Source organism: Olea europaea, chromosome 14 (assembly GCF_002742605.1).
Source record: "Olea europaea var. sylvestris chromosome 14, O_europaea_v1, whole genome shotgun sequence".
Taxonomy (NCBI): Eukaryota; Viridiplantae; Streptophyta; class Magnoliopsida; order Lamiales; family Oleaceae; genus Olea; species Olea europaea.
In genome coordinates, this window is record NC_036250.1 from 2,564,392 (window position 1) to 2,591,703 (window position 27,312).

The following is a 27,312-nucleotide window of genomic DNA, read 5'->3' on the forward strand; positions in this document are numbered from 1 at the left end:
TTAATCTGGGATAAACATGATCTCCCGATACAATAAAATATGATTCATTTTCTTCCAATTCGTAAACAATTTTGGCAAATGATCTATATTCTTCTTCTTTTGATGATAAATGGGTATCATCATCTTCATCAGTTTTGATTCTGATAACTCTTGTATGTTCATCACTATTTTTTATAGTCACCTTCCGGGGACTTGCTATGTCTCGTTTGATATTGTTGGGTACACTGCTGCTTCCTGGCTATGTACCTGTTTGTATTTTTGAGATTGTATCAATTGGTATTTCCTGTTTGATATTTAATGACTCGAATTGTGAAGTAATATCAACAATTCTATCATTCAATTCTTTGGTATATTTGGAATGCGAATTAGAGATTTTCACCAACAATTTGACATTTTGTTGGATAGATTCTGCCATTTGCTCTAATTGCTTAATTCCAATTTTCATATCTTCTAATTCTTCCATGAGGAATTTCATTTGTCGGTTGACGTCTATTAATGAATTTTTGATATTATCCATCTCCGAGATCGATATTCCTGCTCAAAAAATCTGCAAGATAATTATTTATTCTTTTAATATGAATAAAATCAAAATTATAGAATGATAAATATGTTTGCCATCTGTGTAACCTTCTATATTGAGGTTCCATATGTAACTTATATCTAATAAGTCTCGCAACTTGAAAATTATCAGTTTCAACAATAAATTTTTTAGATAAAAGGAATAATGAAAACTTTTTTATTCCTCTAATAATTGCTAACAATTCTTTTTCATGAGTAGTATAATTTATTTCTGCTTGGTTAAAAGTTTCACTTGAATATTTGCATATTTCATTTAAATCTGTTTTTAATATAGCTGCCCAATATTTATCCGAGGCATCAGTATTAATAATTAAATTATCTTTTTCATCTGGTAATTTTAGTTTTGGTAAATTTTTACATTCTTCTTTTAATGCTTTAACAATTTCAGCATGTTATTTATTCCAACCTTTAGAATTTGTTTTTTTAAGTAGAATTTGTATCTTATATCTCTTTTTTGAGAGATTTTCAATAAATCTTTCAGTATAGTTTAGACATCTTAAAAATTTTTGTATTTGTTCTTTGGATTTTAATTCATCTGGAAAGCTTTCTATCTTTTTAGATATATGAGTTCGTAATTTTATTAATTTTCTATCTATTGATAATCCCAGAAAATATATTTCTTGTTTCTCAATTATAGATTTCTTTTTAGAAAGTAAAATTCCTTCATTTTTGCATTCATTTATAAATTGTAATAAATTATTCCTATGTCCCTTTTTATTATTAAAGCATATTAGTATATTGTCTATATAAACAATAAGAAAATCACTATACTTTTTTAATATATTATCCATTTTCCTTTGAAATATTTGTGGTGCATTTTTTAAATCAAATGGCATAACTAACCATTCATATTTTCCTTGAGGTGTACTAAAAGCTGTATATTGTATACTGTCTTCTTCCATTTTTATTTGCCAAAATCCTGATTTACAATCAAATTTGGAATAATATTATTTTCCTTTTGCAAGATTTATTAGGACTTATTTATTTGGTAAAAAGTAACCATCAAATTTAGTATATTTATTTAATTCCTTATAGTTTATTACAATTCTAGCTTTTCCTCTAATCTGCTCAGAATGTTTCATAAACTATACTGCTCCTCATATCGTGTTTTTCAACCATAATTTCCACCTCTTTACTCCTAAGGGAGTCTATGACAATTTCAGGTGTCAACGTATCTCTACCATACTTAATGACGTTTTTAACTTCCTTATAGGAATCAGGGATCGCATTGAGCAAAATTATAGCCTTATAAGTTTTGGACACAGCCTCATCACAATTAACTATATCTTGCACCAACTTGTTAAGCATGTCTAACTTGTTATCGAAATCCTTTGAAGTACCCATTTTAAAACTGAAAAAACGTTCGAGCAAGTGAAGTTTATTCGGTGTAGACTTAAGCAACTATAAATCTTCTAATTTTTTCCAAAGTTCTCCGGTGGTTTTCAGTTTATCCACCTTTCTTAAAACGGCGTCAGACAAGTGTAAAATAATTGAGGTGTAAGCAAGCTCATCGACTTCTTCTCTTTGTTCTTTTGAAAAATTAGTTGAAAAATTGCCTTCAGTGACCTTTGAAACCTTTTGTTGGACTAAAATACCTTTCATTTTTTGTTGCCAAATAGAAATGTTACCCTTTTAGTTAAAAATCCCCAAATCAAAGTTGTGAGTTGTCATTTTTACACAATAGTCAAAGAGTGCACAAAACACAATCAAACCATACAAAGTAGTCCTAGGGTTACAGACAATATACGCCGTTCTAAATTTTCAGAGTTTTGTAAGACTCGCGGTCTTAGATCAAGGGAATGTTCAAAATAGGTAAAGTCACGATAATTCTAACAAAATTAATAAGTTGTGGAAATAACAATGTAATAGAAAGCTACGTCTAACAGATAATCAGTTTCACGGCAATTATATCACAAAGAATTAAATATTGATTTAACTAAAAGACAAATACTCAATCAAACAAATAAGAACACGTAACCATAATTTCTAGCACAAGTAACAGTTGCCAACCAATGACAACCCCCAAACCTAATGATCACCCTACGATGATCTGCTAGCGCAAAAAATATAAAGATTTCATCCAATTTACCAGAGCAAACCTATCTGAGTCCGTAATGTGGAGAGATGTGAATTTGCTGCTTTAAGGCCACTACTATTCGCCCTAAAGATTCAGCAAATATAATGATTCCGATCAGCAACAAATGCAGATTGAGGTCGGGGCAAAATCGTCCAATTTTTCCTGCACAACCTGAAACAATGAACCCAACACATCAGAACGTTCAGGAGAATGAAATAAACGAAATGCCAGAAAAAATCACGCTGTAGGGCATCCCACGCGCCGCCGCCGTATCGTCACGTGCCGTCATCAACAGCCGCCGCCACCACCATGCGCCACCTCATAGGGGACGCCTCGACCTGCTGGTTATGGGTTCGAACTCTGTTTGTCGAAATGAGATCCGGCTTGGGAGTAATTGAAGGATTTAGGTTTGGTCAGTTTGAAAAATGGCGCCTTTCACTCTCGATTTTGGACTATTTTGACAGAAATTAAAGCCCTACTCTCTGATACCAGATATAAAGAGATGATATAGATCACCAAAGATAACTCAGGCTCAGTTTATACCCACTTCCAACACCACAAAGCCGACAACTACGAACCCAAGACAATACCAAGTTTACTTCCGGTTGCCAATAAGATATATCACTTAGGAGACCACAAAGGAGCAAGAAATCTCATAAACTATCACCACTAAGATGATAGACAAAAGGAGGCAGAGAAGTTGGAAAAAGAAAACAAGTGAATTGCATAAGAATAGGAGGCAGCGACGGGTTCTCTCAAAATGAGAGAAAGAGACCAATATATATCTCAATCAAGTGGCCCAAATAAGGTAAGTATAGGTAGGTTAAACAATGGGTAAAGTTAGAGACTCAAGAGACAATTAAATAGGCTCACAAGATATTTTCTCAATTAATGACCATCCAAGGAAGTGTATTGGGCCACGAGCAACACTAAATTATTTAGGTTGCTTCAAGTGGCCCAATTAACTTGCAAGTCGTATCATCTTGAATGTGGTGTTCGATTCTCATTCAGTCATTTGGCTAGGCCGATTGAAAAATTAAACCGAGTAACATCATAGCCCGGGAGAGGTCGTTTGACAATAAATTGTTTAACACCATTTTTGTTTTCAAAAGGTTTAAATTTTTTCTTATTTTCAGGTGCATTATCGCAAGATTTCTGCATAGATATAGTGAAGTTGCCAAACTGCACCGTTGGAATGCATAGTGGTTTGCCAAAAAAAGATAGGCCGAAACTGTTCTTCGATGCATGTCTTGTTCAAAATCCTTCTTCTGATTCCTGTGGGTGTGTCTCAAAGTGCCTTCCTCCTCCTGTTCGTGTTGATGCTCGTGCTCCTGCCTTGAAATTATAATAATAATGACATAAATTGCTTCTTTTTCGTCTTTATCGAGTTCAGTGAAGGAACATCATTGCTACAGCTTCTTAAATATCCGAAAAAGTAAAATGACATTGTAGTAAAAAGGGTAACTGCTATTCGCAAATTTTGTGCAAATTAAGGTTTCTGCATTTTCTTGTCTTCCTCATCTTACTTAAAAGTGATAAAACGAAAATAATCATTAAAAATCTAAATAAGTTTTTGAATTATTCCATCCTTGTATAAATATATTAGAATAACAAAACGTTTTCAAAATTTTTATAAATGATGACATATAACTAATCATCTACAAAAATTTTATTTGTTGAAAAGGAAGAAAAGAAAAAAATCGATAAAGAACTCGAAAACCTTAACGAAACACATTATTAATTATAAATATAAATGATAAATGCGGGGATAAATTTTATGATGGAAATCTATCGATTTCAATATGTGACAGTTTGTTGATAACAATAATAAAATTATGGATGAATTTTTGAGAGAAAAAATGATTCGCGAACAATTTGTTGCAAAACCTATTGCCAAAAAAAGAAAATGATAAGAGTAAGTTTTTAATTCTCCCATCGTAATTGTTACGTGTTGACACACTTGGCCGACCCACTGGGCCCATGGCCCACTTTTGTCGAACCATATGGCATTTTATCCAAGGCCCCCATCCCAACAAGAACACCGGCATATTATAACAGCACCAGGCGTGGTCCAAGTGCTGCCACCGAAGCTAATACACCGAGGAGATCTCATAGCTGAGATCCTCATGTATTTGAGGCCCTTCTTACCCGAGGTCATTCTATTCGAAATCCTGAGGCTGTAAGCAGCATTGCTCCCCTTTACACAAAGATTCTTCTTGAGTGATTGATGAGACACCCATCATAGAGAAAAAGTGCCTTGTCTTGTCAACATAGTGGCAGAGCTGCCAATTAATTAATGTGTAGCAGATTAGAAAGTCAAATGTGACACCTATAATTGGACATGTAAACTTATGAGATGAGGCCACGTGTTCTCCCAACCAAGGGCCATGATCTAATCTGTAATACTATAAATAGTCTCTATGTATCTCTCACAAGTATAATGCAAGAATCAATACAAGGAACAAAACTTTACTCAACTCTCTCTTATTATCTTGCAACATAATACGAGTTTACACATTTTTACAAATATCGATTGATAATTATTATACAATCGGTCTACGAACATCTCATCGAATTTCGAATGTTCTCGTCCCGCGTCGTTGAGCTACTCCCACGCCCTTGATCTGTCCGTTTTAGACCGTTCACGTGTCTTTGTGTGTTGGACATTCGCTTACGTGTGCGCGGGTGGGTCCGACATTTGTTGGCAACATTTTCTGGGGTCAACAATAATGATTGTGATTTGTTGTCTACAAAAGATCACATAGTGAAGAAAAATAATCCGTTCACCATATCTGATCTTGATGTTAAAGGATAAAATCTCATATCGACTAAGGATAAAAACAATCCCCACCTAGTGTCTCTGCGACAATCTCATCTTCTAGTTTGGTAAATCAATTGCCAATTGTGATCATGCATGCCTATGCCTCTAGTTCGGGTTGCTACCTCGGATGCTCCTTCCTTCACACCTCCTGTAACTGATAATCCTGTAGTCTCTTCACCATCCACTTCCCCATGTATCTTTCCTACTATAGTTGATAGCATTCCATCTACTGTCCCACGTGACCCTCATCTTCGCACTCACCACGTGGTCACTCGATCCCAAAACAACATCTTTAAGGCCAAACAACTCTCTGTTACCACCAAATATCCCTTGTCACCACCCTTGGAGGTCACTACCCTTGGAGCCAACATGTGTGTCTCAAGCCATTAAGGACCCTTGGTAGCGTAAGGTTATGACAAAAGAATTCATTGCTTGGTATCATATGGTACCTGGCAAATTGTTCCAAAACCTAAAAGGTTAATCTAATTGGTTGTAATTGGGTGCATAGGGTTAAACGCCATAAAGATGGCATGGTGGACTGGTTCAAGGCACAACTTATCGAGAAAAGCTTCAGTCATCGTCCCAGTGCTTACTATATCGAGAGCTTCAGTCTTGTCATAAAACCTACAACGATTTGGCTGATGCTCTCCCTTGCATTATCCAACAACCGGCCATTGAAGCAACTTGACATCAATAATGCATTTTTTCATGGCCAACTGACTGAGAAGGTGTACATGTGGTAGCATGCTAGTTTTGTTGATAAGTCTTATCCTAATTATGTATGTGCCTTGTAGAGGTCTACTTATGGTTTAAAACAAGACTTGTGGGCCTGCTACAATACACTGAGGAATTGTCTATTAGAGTTGGGATTCTTCAAATCCAAGTCTGATAGCTCTCTTTCTATTTTCAACCGAGATGGGATTTTGTTCTACGTTTTTGTTTACTTAAATGATTTAATTCTCATGGGCAATAATCATCAATTTTTGTAGTACATGTTCAATCTTTGGGTGACAGTTTTTTTTATTTTTTTTTAAAAATTGTGTCATAAATATTTTTTCTTTGGAGTAGAGATCATTCAAGTCTAATAAGGTTGACATTTAAAAATGTACGTCCAAATCTCAATATGGTATCAGAGCCTTTTAAATTCCAATGAGCGATTTGATTTAATCTGATTAAGACTCAATAAATAAGTATATGAATTTTAAGATTGGTCTGCTCAAATGAGCTATTATCTTGAGGGGCATATTAAGGGATAAAATCCTACATCAATTACAGATGAAAACATAGACCAACTTATAAGATTTTGAGCTACTACTCTTAATAAAGTTGACTTTTGAGATGGAACCCCAAGTCTTGACATGTGACTGATATAGGATTTGATTGTGGATCTTTCGTCGACTATAATTTTTCACAAAATAGAATGCATTTTGCATGGAAGGTGGACTAGTGAACACACATAAATCCAAAAGTTCAATTACCAAAATGGCGGTTGGGCTAATTAATACTTTTAAAAGAATCAACATATGCCCCATTTAAAATCTTATTATTGTTAATATTTTGTAGGAAAATAAGTCGCTAGTGGATGAAACCAATTGTATAAGCTTTATTCAAATGCAATAGCCGACTATTGAAATTAATAGCAACAAGGCAAACGATTTCAATTTATCAAAAAAAAATTCCGTTTCAGAATTTTCCAACGGCTGGAAAAAACAATGTTTAGCAACATAAAATCAGAAATATAAGTTAACTGCAGGCTAAAATTGTAAACGATGAATCTGAAAGCTGCACAGTATGGAACTACAAACCGCATGAATTAAATAGTAATGCGAAAATAATATGCTGAAATAAATGGAAACTGATGCGAAAATAATCTGCAGAAATAAATGGAAACTGAAACTGCAAGGATAAATCGAATCTGCAAAGAAACTACATGAACTGCAACGAAATAAATCTATAGAAAGAAAATACAAACTGCAGCAGATTTCAAACCGAGGCCTGTGCGTGCACAGTTTCCTTAAGACAGTTTCGACCCCTCACCGTAGGTGTTGGAAGTTTAGTTCGAGCAGCTGTCTCCCAGGATACAATGGTAATAAGCAGAATCCGAGCACCGCGATCCTACTCCAGCGAACTGATCTAGTATCCGAACAATATCACCACAAGAACAAGACCTTACTAGACAAGGAATGCAGAAAAGAAGAAACTGTATATGCAGGAATGTAGGTGAGATTTTTGAGTGTGTTAGATTGCTGGAGAATGAGCCCTTTTATAGGCATACTGCCCATTAATGTTGTGACCTTTGGGAGTCTATTGGAGTTACTGCCCGTTAACACTGTGATCATTGGGAGTCCATTAGAGTTTCTGCAGTTTCAAAAGCTAAAAAGTCATTGGAGAAGGCAAAAAAAAAATTGCAAAACGTGGGCTCTCCGAAAGGGCGAATTTTGTCTTGTTCGGTCCGACATTCGTGTGCGCAGGTCACGTCCGCACCCAAGTTCAAAGTTCAAAGGCCATTTCGGTTAGTGATTTGCACCCCCTGCGCGCGCATGTGCAGAGAGTCTCTATGCTACACATGACTACACAACTCCAAAGCATAGCCATATATAAAGTGGTTTAAATTTCCTTGGTTTTCTTATGTGGGATAAATGCATTTTTTTCCCACAAAACCAATTTCCAATGACCAACTTTGAGCTCCAATTTCTCATTCATCCTAGCTTCATTTTTGGCAAATAAATATATGAAATTGATGTTTTCGTGGAGGAGAACACATATCAACTTTGATATTCCACATTCGACCAACGGGTCCCATCAAAAATCGTGCCAAAAGTGTGTCGCTCACTCAATTTTTTTTTCAACAATCCCCCACATGAATGAAAATTGGGAGAGACACGAAACGTGAGACAAAAGACTTGGTGATAAAGTTCAACGGTTGAATCTTGCATAGGATAGGTAGGTGTTACCCTTTGAACCTTCCCTTGTGAAAGCATATTTACTTTACTGGCTGACCAGTAGACGCTATGTCCTTGAACTGTTTTGCTGTTTGTGTAAACGATGATATACCTCACACAGGATTCTTTCTAATACAATCCAGTTCTCATTGTTATGTTCGTTTTGGCCATGAACATATGCCTGGCTCTATGAGAGTTCTTAAGAATTGAGCCTCACACAATTCTCTTAGAAGCGGGCCCACTACTTTCTCACATAGGTAATTTCTTATTACAGGTAACCCACATTACTTGGCTCGATTTACGACTCATAAGAATCATTAAAAGCCTATTGCTTAACCTTCAACCTTACGGGCATCAATGTAACATCATAGGAATGGACAGGAGGTAATACCCCCACAGTGATTTTATCAAGTCTTTATAGTTAGGTTTTCCCATTGAACCTAAATCTTAGGATCTCCAGTCAACTAGGTTGGGTTTTCCTTTGTAATGACTTATTCTTTCAAGGGCTTAAGTCTCATTCTTTTCGATGATTTCATAACTAACTCTCTATTTAACTCTTTGGTTAGCGGATCCGCAATGTTATCTTTTGACCTTATATAGTCAATATTGATAACTCCAGTTGAGAGTAGTTGTCTTATAGTATTGTGTCTATGACGCATATGTCTAGACTTACCATTATATATGTTACTCTGTGCCCTTTCTATTGCCGATTGACTGTCACAATATATGCAAATTGCTGGCACAGGTTTTGACCATCTTGAAATATCCTCTAAGAAGTTGCGCAACCATTCAGTCTCTTCACCACATTTATCTAGAGTTATAAACTCAGATTCTATCGTAGATCTGGCTATAACCGTTTGCTTAGAGGATTTTCACCATATGGCAGCACCACTCAATGTGAATACATATCCACTGGTGGATTTTGAGTCTTTTATATTAGATATCCAATTAGCATCACTGCATCCTTCAATCGCTGTTGGATATCTAGTATAATGTAATCCATAGTCACGGGTATATCTTAAGTACCTTAGTACTCTTACAATTCGTTTCCAGTAATCAGCTCCTAGATTACTCATGTATCTACTTAGTTTACTGACTGTGTAGGCTATGTCTGGTCTAGTACAACTCATTAAGTACATTAGACTTCCGATAACTCTCGAGTATTCTACTTGAGAGATACTTTCTTCTCTGCTTTTAGACAGATGTTGACTCGTATCTATTGGTGTTCTAGCCAAGCCAGTATCATCCTTATGGAATTTTCCCAAAATTTTTTTCAACATAATGTGATTGGCTTAGAACAAGCCCATTTGATGTTCTTGAGATTTTCACTCCAAGTATAACATTAGCTAAACCCATATCTTTCATGTCAAATCTCGAGTTTAACATATTTTTAGTGGATTCAATCATTTTATTGTTACTATGAACAATAAGCATGTCGTCAACGTAAAGACATAAGATGACATATCCATCTTTAGTGTCTTTGACGTAAACACATTTGTCACATTTATTAATTTTAAATCCACTCTCAATCATGAGATTGTCAAATTTTTCATGTCATTGTTTTGGTGTTTGTTTTAAGCCATATAGTGACTTCACCAGTTTACAGACTTTCTTTTCCTGTCCTGGTGACGAAAACCCCTCAGGTTGTTCGATGTAAATTTCTTCTTCTAAATCTCCATTTAGAAAGGCAGTTTTAACATTCATTTGATGTACTTCAAGATTTCGCAAAGCAGCAATCACAAGTATCATCCTAATAGATGTTATTCTCGTCACTGGAGAATACGTATCAAAGTAATCAAGGCCTTCCCTTTGTTTGTAGCATTTAATTACTAATTTGGCATTATACTTCTCGATAGTTCCATCTGCTTTCATTTTCCTTTTGAAAATCCATTTGTAGTCTAGTGGTTTGCTTCCTGGAGGAAAATCCACTAGCTCCCATGTATGATTTTGCAGTATGAAATCAATTTCATTTTCAATGGCTTCTTTCCATTGAGGTCCTTCCGAGGAATTCACTGCTTCTTGATAATTTGAGGTTTACTTTCTAGCATATAGGTCAGAAAATCAGGACCATAAGATTTTTCTGTCCTTTCCCGTTTGCTGCGTCTAACCTCAGTCTCCTCTTCTAATTATTCGTTCTGACTATTTTCAGTCATTATCTCATATGTTCGTTTAGAGGAGCTTGCTTCCTCTTTGGATCTGTATGGAAATACTTCTTCAAAGAATGTAGCATTCCTTGATTCCATTATCGTGTTTTTGTGTATGTTTGAAATTTTTGAATCATACACAAGAAAGCGATACGGACTGCTATTATGTGCATAGCCAATGAAGACACAGTCTATAATTTTTGGGCCTATCCTTACCTTCTTTGGTGGTGGAACAGCCACTTTAGCAAGACATCCCCACACTCGCAAGTGTTTATAGATAGACATTCTTCCTTTTCATAAATCATAAGGGGTCTTTTCCGATTTCTTTCTTGGCACCTTATTTAAAAGATAATTTGCTGATAACACAGCTTCTCCCACGTGTTCTGAGGTAACCTAGAACTTACGAGCATTGCATTCATCATATCTTTTAAGGTACGATTTTTTCGTTCAGCAACACCATTTTGTTGCGGTGAATAAAGGCGGTGGTATCATGTATGATTCCGTGTTGTACACAGAATTCAGCAAATAATACTTCATATTCACCACCTCGATCACTTTGCAGCACCTTAATTTTCTTATTAAGTTGATTCTCAACTTCATTCTTATAGAGAATAAATTTCTCTATAGCTTTATCCTTACTTTTAAGCAGATATACATAGTAGTATTTTGTGCTATCGTCGACAAAAGTAATAAAATACTTGTTGCTACCTCTTGTTTGTACAACACACACGTCACTGTGAACTAAATCTAGTGGTTTTGTGTTCCGTTCAATTGATTTAAACGATGACCTTGTCAATTTTGTTTCAACACAAGTCTCACACTTATGTTCGGAATCGTTATTGAACTTAGGTATGAAGTTAGAGTTACCTAGCCTTCGTAAAGTATTATAGTTAACATGTCCTAGTCTACCATGCCACAAATTGGAAGATTCAAGCAAATAAGCATAAGAACTTATTTTATTCATTTTTTGTTTCACAACCATTACATTGAGTTTAAACATACCGACGGAAACATAACATTTTCCGACAACCATTCCACTTTTTGACAGAATGACTTTGTCTGACTAAAAATAATGCGGAAACCATGCTTATTCAAAATCGATCCGGACACTAAATTCTTGCGAATTTTCGGCACATAAAGCACATTGTTGAGAGTCAGCTCCTTTCCCGAGGTCATCTTCAGAATCACTTTTCCTTGACCCTTGATTTCAGAAGTTGCTGAATTTCTCATGAACAACTTCTCCCCGTTCTCAACAGTTTCAAACTTATCAAACATCTCTTTATCAGAGTACACATGCCTTGTAGCACTGGTGTCAATCCACCACTCTTTAGGGTTTAAACCCACCATGTTTACTTCAGAAATGACTGCTGTGAGATTCAGCTCCGACACATCTTGTGCTATGTAGTAAACTACGTTTGCTTCTTTCTTCTTCTTCTGTAATCTGCACTCCGAAGACTTGTGACCTACTTTATCATAATTGAATCATTTTCCTTGGAATTTCTTCTTGACAATTCCACCTTTCGGTCCTTGCTTGGTTCTTTTGCCACTGGATGGCCCCTACTTGTTTTTGTAGTTCTTACTACTTTGACCAAACTAAACAACATTGGCTTTGGCCACACAGGATTGAACCACTTCTTTTCGGAACTCTTGTTGTCTTCTTCGATTCGAAGTCTAACAACGAGTTCTTCGACGTTCATTTCTTTTCATTTGTGTTTCAAATAGTTCTTGAAACCTTTCCACTCGGGGGGCAATTTTTCTATAATTGCAGCCACCTGAAAAGTTTCACTCAACATCATTTCTTCGGCATGAATTTCGTGAAGGACCACTTGGAGTTCTTGCACTTGACTGATAACAGTTTTGGAGTCCACCATCTTATAGTCTAGGAATTTGCCGACTATAAACTTTTTAGCCCCGACATCCTCAGTTTTGTATTTTCGGTCCAAGGACTCCCACAATTCCTTAGTAGTTTTCATGGTGCTATACACATTGTATAACGCATCTGCTAGGCTATTCATGATATAATTTCGGCACAGAAAGTCCGAATGCTTCCAAGCATCAAGTACACTCAATGCTTGCACATCTCTCTCGCCCTCATTAAGTTTTGGAGCAGTTTCAGTTAAGAATCTCGTAAGATTCAAGGTGATCAAGTAAAAAAGCATTTTTTGTTGCCACCTTTTGAAATTCAAGCCATTGAATTTCTTCGATTTCTCTCCATGATTAACCGGAACAGTTACAGTTTGGCCAGTTTGGCTCACAACATGACTTGACATTCTAGCCACAACGGAGTTTGGCCCTTGAGACACATTAGAACCCACAGCCTGATTTCCAGCGGAAACATTTTGGGTCACATCCATGTTGTTGGATTCGGTTGCCATTTCTGAAAACAAACCAAATATTAGTTCCAAGAAACCAAAATTCAGTTAAACCAAAAACCAATTCTTGTTTTTCGAATTCAGAAACTATCTTAAGCTTGTAGGAAAACAAGTCGCTAGTGGATGAAATCAATTATATAAGTTTTATTCAAATGCAATAGTCGACTATTGAAATTAATAACCACAAGGCAAACGATTTCAATTTATCAAAAACAATTTCGTTTCAGAATTTTTAACGGCTGGAAAAAGCAATGTTTAGCAACATAAAATCAGAAATTTAAGCTAATTGCAGGCTAAAACTGTAAACGATGAATCTGGAAGCTGCACACTATGGAACTACAAATCGCATGAATTAAATAGTAATGTGAAAATAAATCTGTAGAAAGAAAACACAAACTGCAGCAGATTTCAAACTGAGGTCTGTGCGTGCACAATTTCTTTAAAATAGTTTCGCCCCCTCACCGTAGGTGCTGGAGGTTCAGTTCGAGCGATTGTCTCCCAGGATACAACGGTAGTAAGTAGAATCCGAGCACCGCGGTCCTACTTTGGCGAACTGATCTAGTATCCGAACAATATCGCCACAAGAACAAGACCTTACTGGACAAGGAATGCAGAAAAGAAGAAATTGTGTATGCAGGAATATAGGTGAGGTTTTCGAGTGTGTTAGATTGCTGGAGAATGAGCCTCTATGCTACACATGACTACACAACTCTAAAGCATAGTTATATATAAAGTGGTTTAAATTTCCTTGATTTTTCTGTGTGGGATAAATGCATTTTTCCTACAAAACCAACTTTCAATGACCAACTTTGAACTCTAATTTCTCATTCATCCGAACTTCATTTTTGGCAAATAAATACATGAAATCGATGTTCTCGCGAAGGAGAACACATTTCAACTTTGATATTCCACATTGGACCAACGGGCCCTATCGAAAATCGTGCCAAAAGTGAGCCGCTCACTCAATTTTTTTCAACATATTTATCTACTAAAACTTGATGAAAAATAACTGTCACCTCATTTTAATATTTGGTTTCAGATTTCAAGATTTGTAGGTCTAATTTCAGATCTAAGGACTAGATTCATCTTCATTACCTTCTCCACACTACCCCTGGATATCAATTTGGTTTCACATCTGAATAAATTCACTTGCTGTTGTCATTGCCTCTACTCCACATTGCCATGAACCATTGTGTTGCCATCATCTTAGAGAAAAAACTAGCTTGAAAATGAATTGTTAAGGAAATTGGTGCCCTAAATCCTAAATGCAAATTAGCTCAGTATTTGAATTAGTGGCAATAAATGTAATGTTTATTCGGAATGCAATGTCTTCCTACACTGTGGGCATAAATTGTCGTTTTTGCTCCCCTCTCAATCCGCCAATGGTGTAAGTGGGAAAGAAGATGGGGATAGAAGATTTTCAATTAACAATAATTAGGTTTCACAACCTAACGATATATAATCGGGTATGCTTCAACGTTATTACCAAAACAACCAAATTAACATTGTTTAATATTATATGAGATCAATAAAGTACTAACTAATTAACTTGGCCGTGATTGCAGGCTTGAAATGCGATAGATTATAGGAATTGGTGATAGTCTTTTCTCATTACTTTTCAGCACGCACACAACCAATAACATGGGTTGCTTATATTATACGTAAAACAATAAAAGTTTCTTATTATTGTAAGACTTGCATATGGTTATCATTAAACCTAGAAGTTGATCTAAACCTCTCTCGAACCCACAAACATCCTCATAATTGACAATCTAGTGGTCCTCTCCAAGTGACATATTTTTCGGACATTTCAACCTATTAGAACCCACTTTTGTGTTCGTAACTTTAGTGCAAACATGACTGATAACTTATCTTGCGCATCAACATGGTTAAATTTGAGACTTAGCATTGATATAAAGTGCTTGTGACTTGAGTTTCTATCTTAAAATATTAATTGTTAGAAAGCATAACCCGATTTATTATATAAACTCAAAGGATGAAACATAATTAATACTTGAATTGATAACAGACAATCAAATAAAATGTATGACGAAATAACAAAGTTAGGGTCTATTTGACAGAACTTCTACTTATTGTAGAAGAGTTTCACAAAATAGTTAATATTTTACATCATCTTTCTTTAAGAACTTTTTTAATCAGACAAAATACTTTTAAAAAATTCTTCATTCATCTTAAAAATAAATTTTAAATTTCAGAAATAATGTATAATTGTTAAAAAAAGTTTTGCCAAACTTGGAGCATATGATGATTCCTTTTACTTATATTTATCGTTTTTAAATATCCTACACCAAAAAATAATTCGTGTATGAATCTCAAGGTTCTATAGCTTAATTTATAGGTAATCTCCCACGTGTATAGAGTACCTCGTAATTTTTAGACTTTTTTGTTTATTACTAAGAGGTTTAGGCGGGTGTGCATTAGCATGTCAACGAATAATTTACTAACAATTATCAGAACAAACATTAATAATAATTAAGCTGTGAACACAACTTATGCAATCCGGACATGCACCAAACTTTAATGTTATTCATACTCTAGGGGTCTATCCTATGCAGGCTAGGTTTGCTAAAATGGAATTAGGACGGTGAAAATAATCTAAAATAATCCTCAGGCCACCAAATTTAAGTAATCTCGAGTCTCTCTTGATACTCTTCATGGATTAGGTACTTTAATTTAAATTTCAAAGTAGACTTCTATTTTTATTTTTATTTTTTGTGTTTAATTTTTTATATATAACCTTTTGATTTTTTAACATGTACCATATTTTTTTTCGAAAATGTCAATTGATAAATTAATCATGTTTGGAAGATATTATAATTGAATTGAGCAATGTTGCTAGATCATTTTCAAGAAGCTTCTTAAACATGAGATGCTCTCTATTTTAAAGAGTCAGCCCTTAAAATCATATTTTAAGTGACTCGTTAAATTATCATTTTAATTTTGGAGAACCAAATCCACTCTCTATAATTAAATGTATTCAAAGTATTTTAATTTTCAATGTAGGAAAATAATATATTAATCTAAATCAAAGCTAGTTCAAATAAAAGATAGAGAAAAAAAATTATTTTTTGAGAGTAGTAAAATTAAGTGTTAAATAAAAAGAGCTTGTCGGATTTGTTCAAAATTTTTACTCTCTAAATTTATAGATGATTTCTAAATTATAGAATATACTCTTTAAAAGTAAAATCTCTAAATGATGCTCTTATAAGTAAAAAAAAACAAAGTCTAGATATATACTTTGAAAATAAATAATTAGGGTTATACTATTTGAATTAATTTTCAACAATTTAAGTTTTTTTTTTTAAATATTATTAACACGATTATCGAGTTAGGCAGCATATGGATTTGAGAATGTGTTTATGGGGATTATACAAAACAAACTACCCCCGGCGTCCCTTCCAAAAGGGACGCACACGTGCACACACGAATACAACATTAAATTAGTGTAAATTAATTAAGATAGTTCTTTCTGGTTGGGATCGATCCAATGTTGGAATTCTCAAATTGTGGTTTGTTTAAGTTGAGATTTGTGCAGTCCTCGTGATTGATATGCTTTTGGGTTAGAAAAATTTGAAACCAAGAAATCGAATATAATGAGCAAGAAAGAATTACTTCGTATATACCTAGCTAGATCATTGGAGATCTTGAACATTAGTTGATAAGATTTATTAATTGTCAACTTGCATGCTATTTTGGACAAATTTTTAGGCAAGTTACTAGTTCTTACCCTTTTATTTGAGATCAATCACATAATTCCATCTACATGGATTGTCAAAAAGTTAATTGTCTTTTACATTAGAGTTGTAATCAATCAAGTTATCGTGAAAACTAAATATTAAAGTAAAGTTGATTGCTTTTTGGAGTAGAATTGCAGTCAATCAACTTATCGATTAGAATACACTTATAATATACATAGTACTAGTAAATGTTTGAAGTTTCAAAAGCTCGTCAGTAAATACTACTATATGTTAAGGTTAAGATCTCACATTGTTTAGATATAAAAATAATATCTATTTATAAGGGTCGACTAACTCTCTTAATAAGGTTGTCTGAAGACCCAATTTAATATCACAGCTGAAAACGCTCAAACGATTTCAAAAATTTCATCATTAAAGTTCACCATCTCATTCACCATCTTCTGAATTATGTTAAGGTCAACATCGCACAAATGCTTTAATATAATAATAATAATAATAATAATAATAATAATAATAATAATAATAATAATAATAATAATCATCATCATCATCATCATCATCAATGTATTAAGGTCTTAGGCTTATTCTTAACAAGGATGATGTTATAAAGCTCCTATTTGAAGGACATTATTTTGAAAAAATTGAGACTTGATTAGTATTTTTTGAAGAATATGTGGTTAAAAAGGAAAAGTTTTAGATTTACGTTCATATTTTATTATGTAAATATTTGTTGAAAATGAATATGAGAATTAAAAAGTTTTGAAATAATGATTGTCAAACATGAGCTTTGAATTTCGACTTTACTTTGTTTGAATTACACTATGGTTAGATTCAAATCGAAAGATATCTAATCCTTATGCATGAGTATCGTATAATTTGAATAATGAGAAACTTGTTAATTTTGAACAAGTGGGGGATTGTTACAAAGTGGTATAATTGTTCAAAACCAGCAATAAAAAAAAAAATTAGGCCATGTGATCGCATGGAACCCTACCGAGACCATATGGTCTCGGTAGGATTGTACCATGCGACCGCATGGGTTTGTACCATGCGGTCGCATGGTACAGAAAAACGACCGTTGGGTCGTTTTTTGTTGGTTTTTTGGTGGCTTCTCATCCATAAGGTGCACCACTTCGTGAAGCTATACTACTTGACTATAAATAGGTGATCTTGGGTCATTGAAAAATGTTGAAAAAACACTTATTATATTAATCCTTCTTGAGATCAAATCCAAAAAAAAATAAAATACCCTCTCATATTCATCTTTTCTTTGTGTTCTTAAGTTTTAGAGATTCAAACAAGTGTTTAGTGTTTGAATCTCTATAAGGCTTGATTAATCTTTCAAACCTTTTGCCGGATCACTCTTTAAACACCAAAATAGTGGGGGCAAAATTCGTTTGAGGACAACAATCAAAGATTGTGTTTGAGCCTTCAAAGTTTTTCATATATACTTTGCCTTTTGTTCATATCCTATACTTCTTTCGATAATTTTTTCTATTTGTAATTCGTTCTCATCTTTGGTGGAGTAACATTATTTCCAACAATCTCAAACGAATTTTGTGTTGTGATGGAAAACGAAACTACAATGGCGACCATCAAATTGATGAATCAAGATTTGGTTCGATTGGATCGGTTTGATGGCACAAATTTCACAAGGTGGCAAGACAAACTGAAGTTTCTTCTCACCGCATTGAAGATCTTCTATATCTTAGACCCAGAATTGACGCCATTACCGGAACCCACCAATGGAGAAACCGAAGCAGTTAGAGCAGAAAGGCAAAAACGACAAGAAGATGAACTCATATGTCGAGGTCACATACTCAATGCTCTTTCAGATCGTTTATATGATTTGTACACCAACACTTCTTCGGCAAAGGAGATATGGAATGCTTTAGAAAGCAAATACAAAGCAGAGGAAGAAGGTACAAAGAAATTTATAATTTCAAAATATTTTGATTTTAAGTTTTTGGAAAATATTCCCCTACTTCCCCAAATACATGAGTTGCAAGTCCTTGTCAACAAACTAAAGGTGGTAAAGATTGAAATCCCGGAGACCTTTCAAGTGGGGGCTATAATAGCAAAACTCCCGGGAACTTGGAAAGGATACCGGAAGAAAATTATGCATAGTTTTGAGATTACTCTTTGGAACAATTGCAAAAGCACCTAAGGATTGAAGAAGAATCCAGGTTACGCGATAGAAGTGAAAACTCTTCGGAAGGAACTTCTAAAGCGAATGCTATAGAGAAATCTGAACCACCTGGACAAACCAACAAAAGGAAGCCTTCAAGAAACTTTAACAAGTTCAAGAAGAAGAACAAAGGAGGTTGCTTTGTGTGTGGAAAGTCTGGTCACTATGCAAAAGACTGTAGACACCAGAAAAGAAACAACTCCGAAGGTAAAATCAACTCCATTCAAGAAGAAAAGATTGTGGCCACCGTGAGCGAGATAAATGCAATTAAGGGAAAGATTCCCGGGTGGTGGTATGATACTTGTGCTACGGTGCATGTATCATATGATAAATTTTTATTCAAGACGTATCATGAAATGGATGGAGACCAAGAGATTCAAATGGGCAACGAAGTTTGATCCAAAGTCATTGGTAAAGGAAATGTAGATTTAATCTTCACTTCCGGGAAAAACGTTACCCTCACTAATGTATTACATGTTCCGGATATGAATCGAAACTTAGTTAGTGGAAATCTCTTAGGAAAATCGGGTATCAAAAGTGTGTATGAATCCGGTAAACTTGTATTATCCCTTAAAGGGAATTTTGTTGGAAAAGGATATTCTTATGAAGGAATGGTCAAACTTTGTACTGTTGACAATAAAATAAAAAAAGTTGATCTTGCTTATGTTGTGGATTTATTTTCATTATGGCATGCTAGGTTAGGACATATTGGTAGAAGTACCATGAAACGAATGAAAAAGTGTGACTTAATTTCATATAATGAAAATAATTTCAAATAATGCAAAACTTGTGTAGAATCTAATATGATTAAAAAATCATATCAAAGTGTAAAAAGAACCTCTAGTATTTTGGAACTAATTCATACGGATATATGTGAATTAAACGGCATGTTAACTAGAGGTGGAAATAGGTATTCTTTATCGATGACTTTTCTAGATATACATATGTGTATTTAATGAAACATAAACATGAAGCATTTAACATGTTTAAGATTTATAAGAATGAAATTGAAAATCATATAGGAAAGAAAATAAAAACCTTAAGGAGTGATAGAGGTGGTGAATACTTTTCTAGTGATTTTAATTTATTTTGTGAACAACATGGTATAATTCATCAATGTTCTGCACCAAGGATTCCCGAACAAAATGGTTTGGCTGAAAGAAAGAATAGAACATTAGTAGAAATGATTAATGTTATGCTTATATTTGCTAAGTTACCTTTTAACTTATGGGGTGAAGCTTTATTAAGTGCATGTAGGATACTTAATAGGATTCCTTCAAAACATACTAAGGTTTCTCCTTATCAATTATGGAAAGGAAGAAAACCAAACATTGGATACTTCAAAGTGTGGGGGTGTCTTGCTTATTGCAAGAACACGAACCCTAATAGAAACAAATTAGGTCCAAGAGGCATTAAATGTGCTTTTGTTGGATATGCTAACAATAACAAATCTTATAGATTGTTAAATTTGGAGACCAATGTGATTATTGAATCAAGTGATGTAGAGTTCTTTGAAGATTCGTTAACCTCGAATAACGAATTAAGAGAAAACCTTGTAAATATCCCAAGCTCAAGTGGAACACGGGATGAAATATCTTCTAAAGATATTAATGAATCTAATGAACCACGAAGAAGCAAAAGAACTCGAATTAAGAAGTCTTTAGGACCGGATGAAATTGATTCTCAACTTATCTCATTTTACTTAGTAGAAGGAAATGTGTTGAATGTTGTAAGAACAATTCCTTTTGTTCTACAAGTGGAAATCGATCCTAAAACTTATAAAGAAGCTATGGTTTCTCGAGATAGCATGTTTTGGAAAGATGCAAACAAGGATGAAATGGATTCAATAATGTCAAATAAAACTTGGGAACTTGTCGACCTACCACCCGGATCCAAACCTATTGGTTGTAAATGGGTATTTAGGAGAAAATACAATGTTGATGGTTCTCTAAATACTTTCAAAGCTAGACTTGTAGCCAAAGGTTATCGACAAAAGGAAGGAATTGACTATTTTGACACTTATGCACCAGTAGCAAGAATAACTTCAATTAAGATATTGTTTGCATTAGCCTCGATATATGACTTACATGTTCATCAAATGGATGTCAAAACGGCATTCCTAAATGGGGATCTCGATGAGGAGGTCTATATGGAATAACCAGAAGGTTTTCTTTTACCAAGAAATGAACATAAGGTATGCAAGCTAATTAAATCGTTATATGGGCTAAAGCAAGCACCTAAGAAGTGGCATGAGAAATTTGACTTAGCAATTATATCATATGGATTTAAACATAATAGTGTAGATAGATGTTTGTATTCTAAAGTGCGTGATGATTACATGATATTTATATGCTTATATGTTGATGACATGATGATTATAAGTAATCACATGGATGGGATAAAAGAAACGAAGAGGTTTCTATCTTCCACATTTAAGATGAAGGATCTTGGACAAGTTGATACTATTTTGGGTATCAAAGTCTCAAAGACCAGTGGGGGTTATTACCTTAGTCAATCACATTATATTGAGAATGTGATAAATAAGTTCAAACATTTGAACATAAAAGAGTATAATACCCCTATTGATCCAAGCTCAAAACTTGTAAAACATGATGGAAAAGAAATTGCTCAATTAGAGTATGCAAGTGCTATTGGAAGTCTTATGTATGCGGTTCAATGCACAAGACCAGATATAGCCTATGCAATAAGTAAACTTAGTAGGTTTACTAGCAATCCAAGTAATGAACATTGGAAAGCAATTGGGAGAGTTCTCGGATACTAAAAGAAAACCAAGAACTTAGGTCTACAATATACTAAATTTCCAGCAATATTAGAAGGATTTACTGATACTAGTTGAATATCTAGCACGAATGAAAGTTAATCAACTACGGGTTGGGTGTTTACTCTATGAGGAGGTGCAGTTTCTTGGAAGTCGAAGAAACAAACATGCATAACACATTCAACTATGGAATCTGAATTTGTAGCCCTATCAGATGCAGGAAAGGAGGCTGAATGGCTTAAAGACTTATTCTATGAGATACCTTTGGGATCAAAGAATATTTCTTCAATACCAATAATGTGTGATAGTCAAGCCACTTTAGCTAAAGCATACAATGATATATATAACGGGAAGTCTAGACATATGAGTCTTAGACACAACTACATAAGGAAGTTAATCAAGGATGGAATAATTTCCCTAAATTATGTAAGGTCGAATGAAAATTTGGCGGATCCTCTAACTAAACCTCTGAATAAAGATTTAGTGACATCTACTTCAAGTAAGATGGGATTGAAACTCCTTAACTGAAATATCCACCAATGATGGCAACCCTACCTGTCGTTACTCAAAAGGTTTTACACGGGTTCAAAGGGTATCAACAAGTCATTCGATATGTGAATAGTTACAGCATTATTACAATCCGAAATAATCCTATCCTAGATTAATATAATGCTGGTTGTTACTGAAACGAGAGTTGAGCTATAAGCTCTTAATAAAGTTCAGTGTAAAACCACAAGTACTTCTAAAAGTAACAAAGGTACTGGAAGAACTTTACCTAAATAAACTTCAAGGTGGTGCCGCCTTAATAGAGAGTTGGAGTTCTCTCTTAAAAGTTTATTGAAAAGGATAAGCGCAAGGCCATAAAAGCGTTAAGCGAGAAACGAGGAACTTGAGAACATGTGATATTCGTGTGTTTGTTCTTACCGGTATTGTCACATGAAATACTTGGTTCAAAGCTTCACACTACCTTGAATTTCGACTTTACTTTGTTTGAATTACACTATGGTTAGATTCAAATCGAAAGATATCTAATCCTTACGCATGAGTATCGTATAATTTGAATAATGAGAAACTTGTTAATTTTGAACAAGTGGGGGATTGTTATGAAGTGGTATAATTGTTCAAAACCAACAATAAAAATAAAAAAAAAAATAAAAATAAAAAATTAGGCCATGCGGTCGCATGGAACCCTACCGAGACCATATGGTCTCGGTAGGATTGTACCATGCGACCGCATGGGTTTGTACCATGCGGTCGCATGGTACACAAAAACGACCGTTGGGTCGTTTTTTGTTGGTTTTTTGGTGGCTTCTCATCCATAAGGTGCACCACTTCGTGAACCTATACTTGGCTATAAATAAATGATCTTGGGTCATTGAAAAATGTTGAAAAAACACTTATTATATTGATCATTCTTGAGATCAAATCCAAAAAAAATAAAATACCCTCTCATATTCATCTTTTCTTTGTGTTCTTAAGTTTTAGAGATTCAAACAAGTGTTTAGTGTTTGAATCTCTATAAGGCTTGATTAATCCTTCAAACCTTTTGCCAGATCACCCTTTAAACACCAAAATAGTGGGGGCAAAATTCGTTTGAGGACAACAATCAAAGATTGTGTTTCAGCTTTCAAAGTTCTTCATATATACTTTGCCATTTATTCATATCCTATACTTCTTTCGATAATTTTTTCTATTTGTAATTCGTTTTCATCTTTGGTGGAGTAACATTATTTCCAAACGAGCTATACTGAGAACATGTTAAGGTTATAATTTTGCATTGCTTACATATGAAATAATATCAACGATTCAAAATTTGATCTACCTTGATCTTCTAACCCTAAAAGGGGTGTATCTAGTTGAAAGTGAATTCTTCCATACAAACATTCTTTACACCGATTATAAATAATAAAACTCCATGTGAACATAAAATTTACAGCAAAGCAAATTGCACAAATATTTATATACCAACTTGAAATGTAATCCCTTTCCTACGAAATCTTCGAACTCATATTTTAAATTTTTTAACCAATTAAACTGCTTCCTTATTCGAGACATATCACCTATTTAAGCAGCACTTCGTTTCATTTCCTTCTCACCCCAGACCACACCTTAGTCACTAACTGCTATTTCTGCAAAAAAAAAATTATATTGTTTTCTGCATTTTATTTTGTCCTTTGGAAAAATAAATAAAAGTCTGTCCAATTTAATGATATTAATGGAGTTCGTTGAAATTTCTGAGGATACAAAATGGTGGATTTTCACCGTTCCTGCCATTCTGGAATTTTCAAACATGCATGGCTCAGGTTTTGTGTTATTCTGTATTTTCATTGGTTTCTTGACTTTTGGGCTAATAGGTTGGGCTTTTTCTACTGGTGGGCCAGCTTGGAAAAATGGACGGAACAAATTGGGCCGAGTTTCTATTCCTGGGCCCAGAGGGCTTCCAATTTTTGGTAGCTTGTTCAGCTTGAGCCATGGCTTGGCTCACCGTACTCTAGCTTGCATGGCTTCGACTCATGCGGCAACCCAATTAATGGCTTTCAGCTTGGGTTCTACCCCTGCTGTGGTGACCTCTGAACCCCACATTGCTCGAGAAATTTTGACCTCCCCACACTTTGGTAACCGTCCAATCAAACAGTCGGCTAAACAGCTCATGTTCAGCCGAGCTATTGGGTTCGCTCCCACTGGGGCCTACTGGCGTATGTTAAGAAGAATTGTATCATCCCACCTTTTTTCGCCCAGTAATATATTAGCCCATGAGCCATGGCGTCAGCTAGAATGCGTAGCCATGGTGAATGCAATAGCCACGGAACAAGCCAGCCAAGGTTTTGTCTTTCTCAGAAAGCACTTACAAGCTGCTTCTTTGAACAACATAATGGATATTGTCTTTGGTAAAAGGTATAGTTGAATATATTATACTCAAAAATTGATATTTTTTTGTGCAAATTTTTGCATTGATGCTTCCTCGAATAATGTATATAGTATAAGTAGTACTCAACAGCCGTTTAGGTGGCATTAAAGTCAATTGTCTACTCAATTTCATTAAACAATGAAGTATTGAACCCAATTGCCACATAAACTGGTGCTGAACACCATGGTGTTAACTAGCGTCATTCTACTTCCTATCTCGTGAACGTATGAGATATTTTAGAATCATGCAAATTTGATTTTTTCTCTTTGATTTGCATTTATGTATTGCTGTGTGGTGATAAATTTCTCCGCAGGTATGATCTTACACGATATGATAACGAGGCCAAAGAGCTGCATGAAATAGTGATAGAAGGATTTGAGCTCTTGGGAGCTTTCAATTTGTCTGATCATTTGCCATGGTTGAAGTATTTTTTCGATCCTTTTTGCATTCAAGAACGTTGTGCAGCTCTTGTTCCTAGAGTAAAAAAACTCATCAAACAAATCATCGATGAACATCAAAATAAGAATTCCTTTAAAGTATCCAATAATTGTGGTTTCATCCATGTTTTACTCTCATTGGATGGTGAAGAGAAGCTTGATGAGAATGATATGGTGGCTGTCTTATGGGTTAGTAAAAAACTTTTCTATGTTTGCATGTTATCTTTTTCCTTGCAATCCTTTCAAGAAACGCGGTTTTTTGGATGCACAACTTTTTTGTCATAAGAATTACGAGATGGAAATGAGTTCACTGGTTTCCTTTTGGATGTGCAATTTTCTTTTGCTATGCAGGAAATGATATTTCGCGGCACTGATACAACGGCACTGCTGACAGAATGGGTAATGGCGGAACTTGTCCTAAATCCCCAAGTTCAAACAAAAATTATAACCGAACTTGACACTATCATGGGAAACAAAGGTATCACAGATGCTGACATTCCTAAGTTGCCCTACCTTAACGCCGTGGTGAAAGAGACACTCCGTTTGCATCCACCAGGACCCCTCTTGTCGTGGGCCCGTCTCTCGACCGCCGATGTCCACCTGAGCAACGGCATGATAATTCCGGCGAATACTACTGCAATGGTGAACATGTCGGCCATAACACATGACCCTAATGTGTGGAATGATCCCTTGATTTTCAAACCAGAAAGGTACCTACCATCTGCTGGCGGTGTAAATGTGGATGTGAGAGGGAATGACTTGAGGCTTGCGCCATTTGGGGCTGGAATTAGGGTTTGTCCTGGAAAGAGCCTAGGGATAGCGACAGTGAGCCTGTGGGTGGCTAAGTTGGTGCACCATTTTGAATGGGTTCAAAATATCGCTCAGCCTGTTGATCTCAGTGAGGTCTTGAAGCTCTCTTGTGAGATGAAGAAGCCACTCTCTGCTGTGGCCATTCCAAGGGTTAATGGTGCCTTGCATGTCTAGGGTTTTGTTATTGTTCTAATTTCTTGGACTTGATCCCTCTGTTTTTACACATAATACTATGGTGAAATAATTATGGTTGCTCATATATAAGGGCTACTGTTCTAAGATGCATGTTTAACATGGATATAAGAACATAAATAATGTGTAATACGTTTTATTTTCGTTATTAATAAAATGTGTCAATGTCAATGTCATTGTGCAATGTTCGACTAAAAACACATAAATGTTATATAAATAAATAAATAAATATAAATATAGATATGGACAGAGTTAGGGATTTTGTTCAATGCGGACATAAATTTAGGTATCAGTTACCGTGATTTTTTGGGTCAAGTTAATTTATGAACAAAAAGAACTATGGCGGCCATTGACTGTTGACCGTCAATAACCACAATAGCGAGATCATTTATTAACAGTTTGACAATTATTGACACGTGGAATTATAATCTTACCACTTGAAAAGCTCCATTAAAAAGATATACAGAACAAATTCAACAACCAATGGAGAGGGAATAAAAATAAAATTAAAATATGTAGCAAATTTAGCTTCACTTCTTCCTTTTTTTTACTATCACAAAATTGAAAAAAACCTTGCATAAAAGTAATAAAAAATAAGCTAAAAGGGTATTAAACTATATACAGTTTAATATGCGATTTACATTTTAAACTCTCTCTCTCTCTATATATATATATAGAGAGAGAGAGAGAGAGAGAGTTTAAAATGTAAATCGCATATTAAACTGTCATCAAGTTTCAATTTTCAACATCAATTTATTATTTATCACAAATCACGATCTACAACCACATATTATCACATATTCTCAAATTCACAAAATTCTCAATTTTCATAAATCATTAACATTAACAATTGTAAAAGAATACAATAATATAAATCATTAAACCATGATCCAGAAGATTGGGCCAATTAATTTTATTAAAAAGAAGAGGCCTAAAAGAAAAAGGCCCACAATTAAGAAAAGGCCCCATCCACTCTTCTTCATCTTCCAATCTCAGAAATTCTTCAACTGTTGGCTTCAAGTTTTATCAATGGCTACTTCCAATCTATAAATTCTTCTTCTACTTCTTCTCTTCTTAATCTAGTGCAAGCACACCGAAATTTTCTATATCAACTCCAAAGTCCAGTGCAGGCATCTACCTACACTCGACTGTATATAGCTCTGCCCCTACACACACACACACACATATGAAAATGATCCTTTAAGCATCGGTGCTTAGTTTATGTTAAATACCGATAACATGACACACTACTTAATTGGTAAATAAGTTAATGTCAAGTTCATGTATTTAATGATTCACCAATTAAATAGTTTATTTGTTATCGGTGCTTAACATAAGCTAAGT

The 27,312-nt window shown here is 34.8% G+C and overlaps 1 protein-coding gene across 1 annotated transcript; it reads left to right on the top strand.

The window, feature by feature from the left end:
* Positions 1-23,836: 23,836 nt before the first annotated feature.
* LOC111409384 (cytochrome P450 78A7-like) lies at positions 23,837-25,950 on the top strand. Its single transcript, XM_023039438.1, has 3 exons — positions 23,837-24,516; positions 24,843-25,155; positions 25,318-25,950. Exons 1-3 carry the CDS (start codon positions 23,837-23,839, stop codon positions 25,948-25,950), a joined length of 1,626 nt encoding a protein of 541 aa, XP_022895206.1.
* Positions 25,951-27,312: the final 1,362 nt, after the last annotated feature.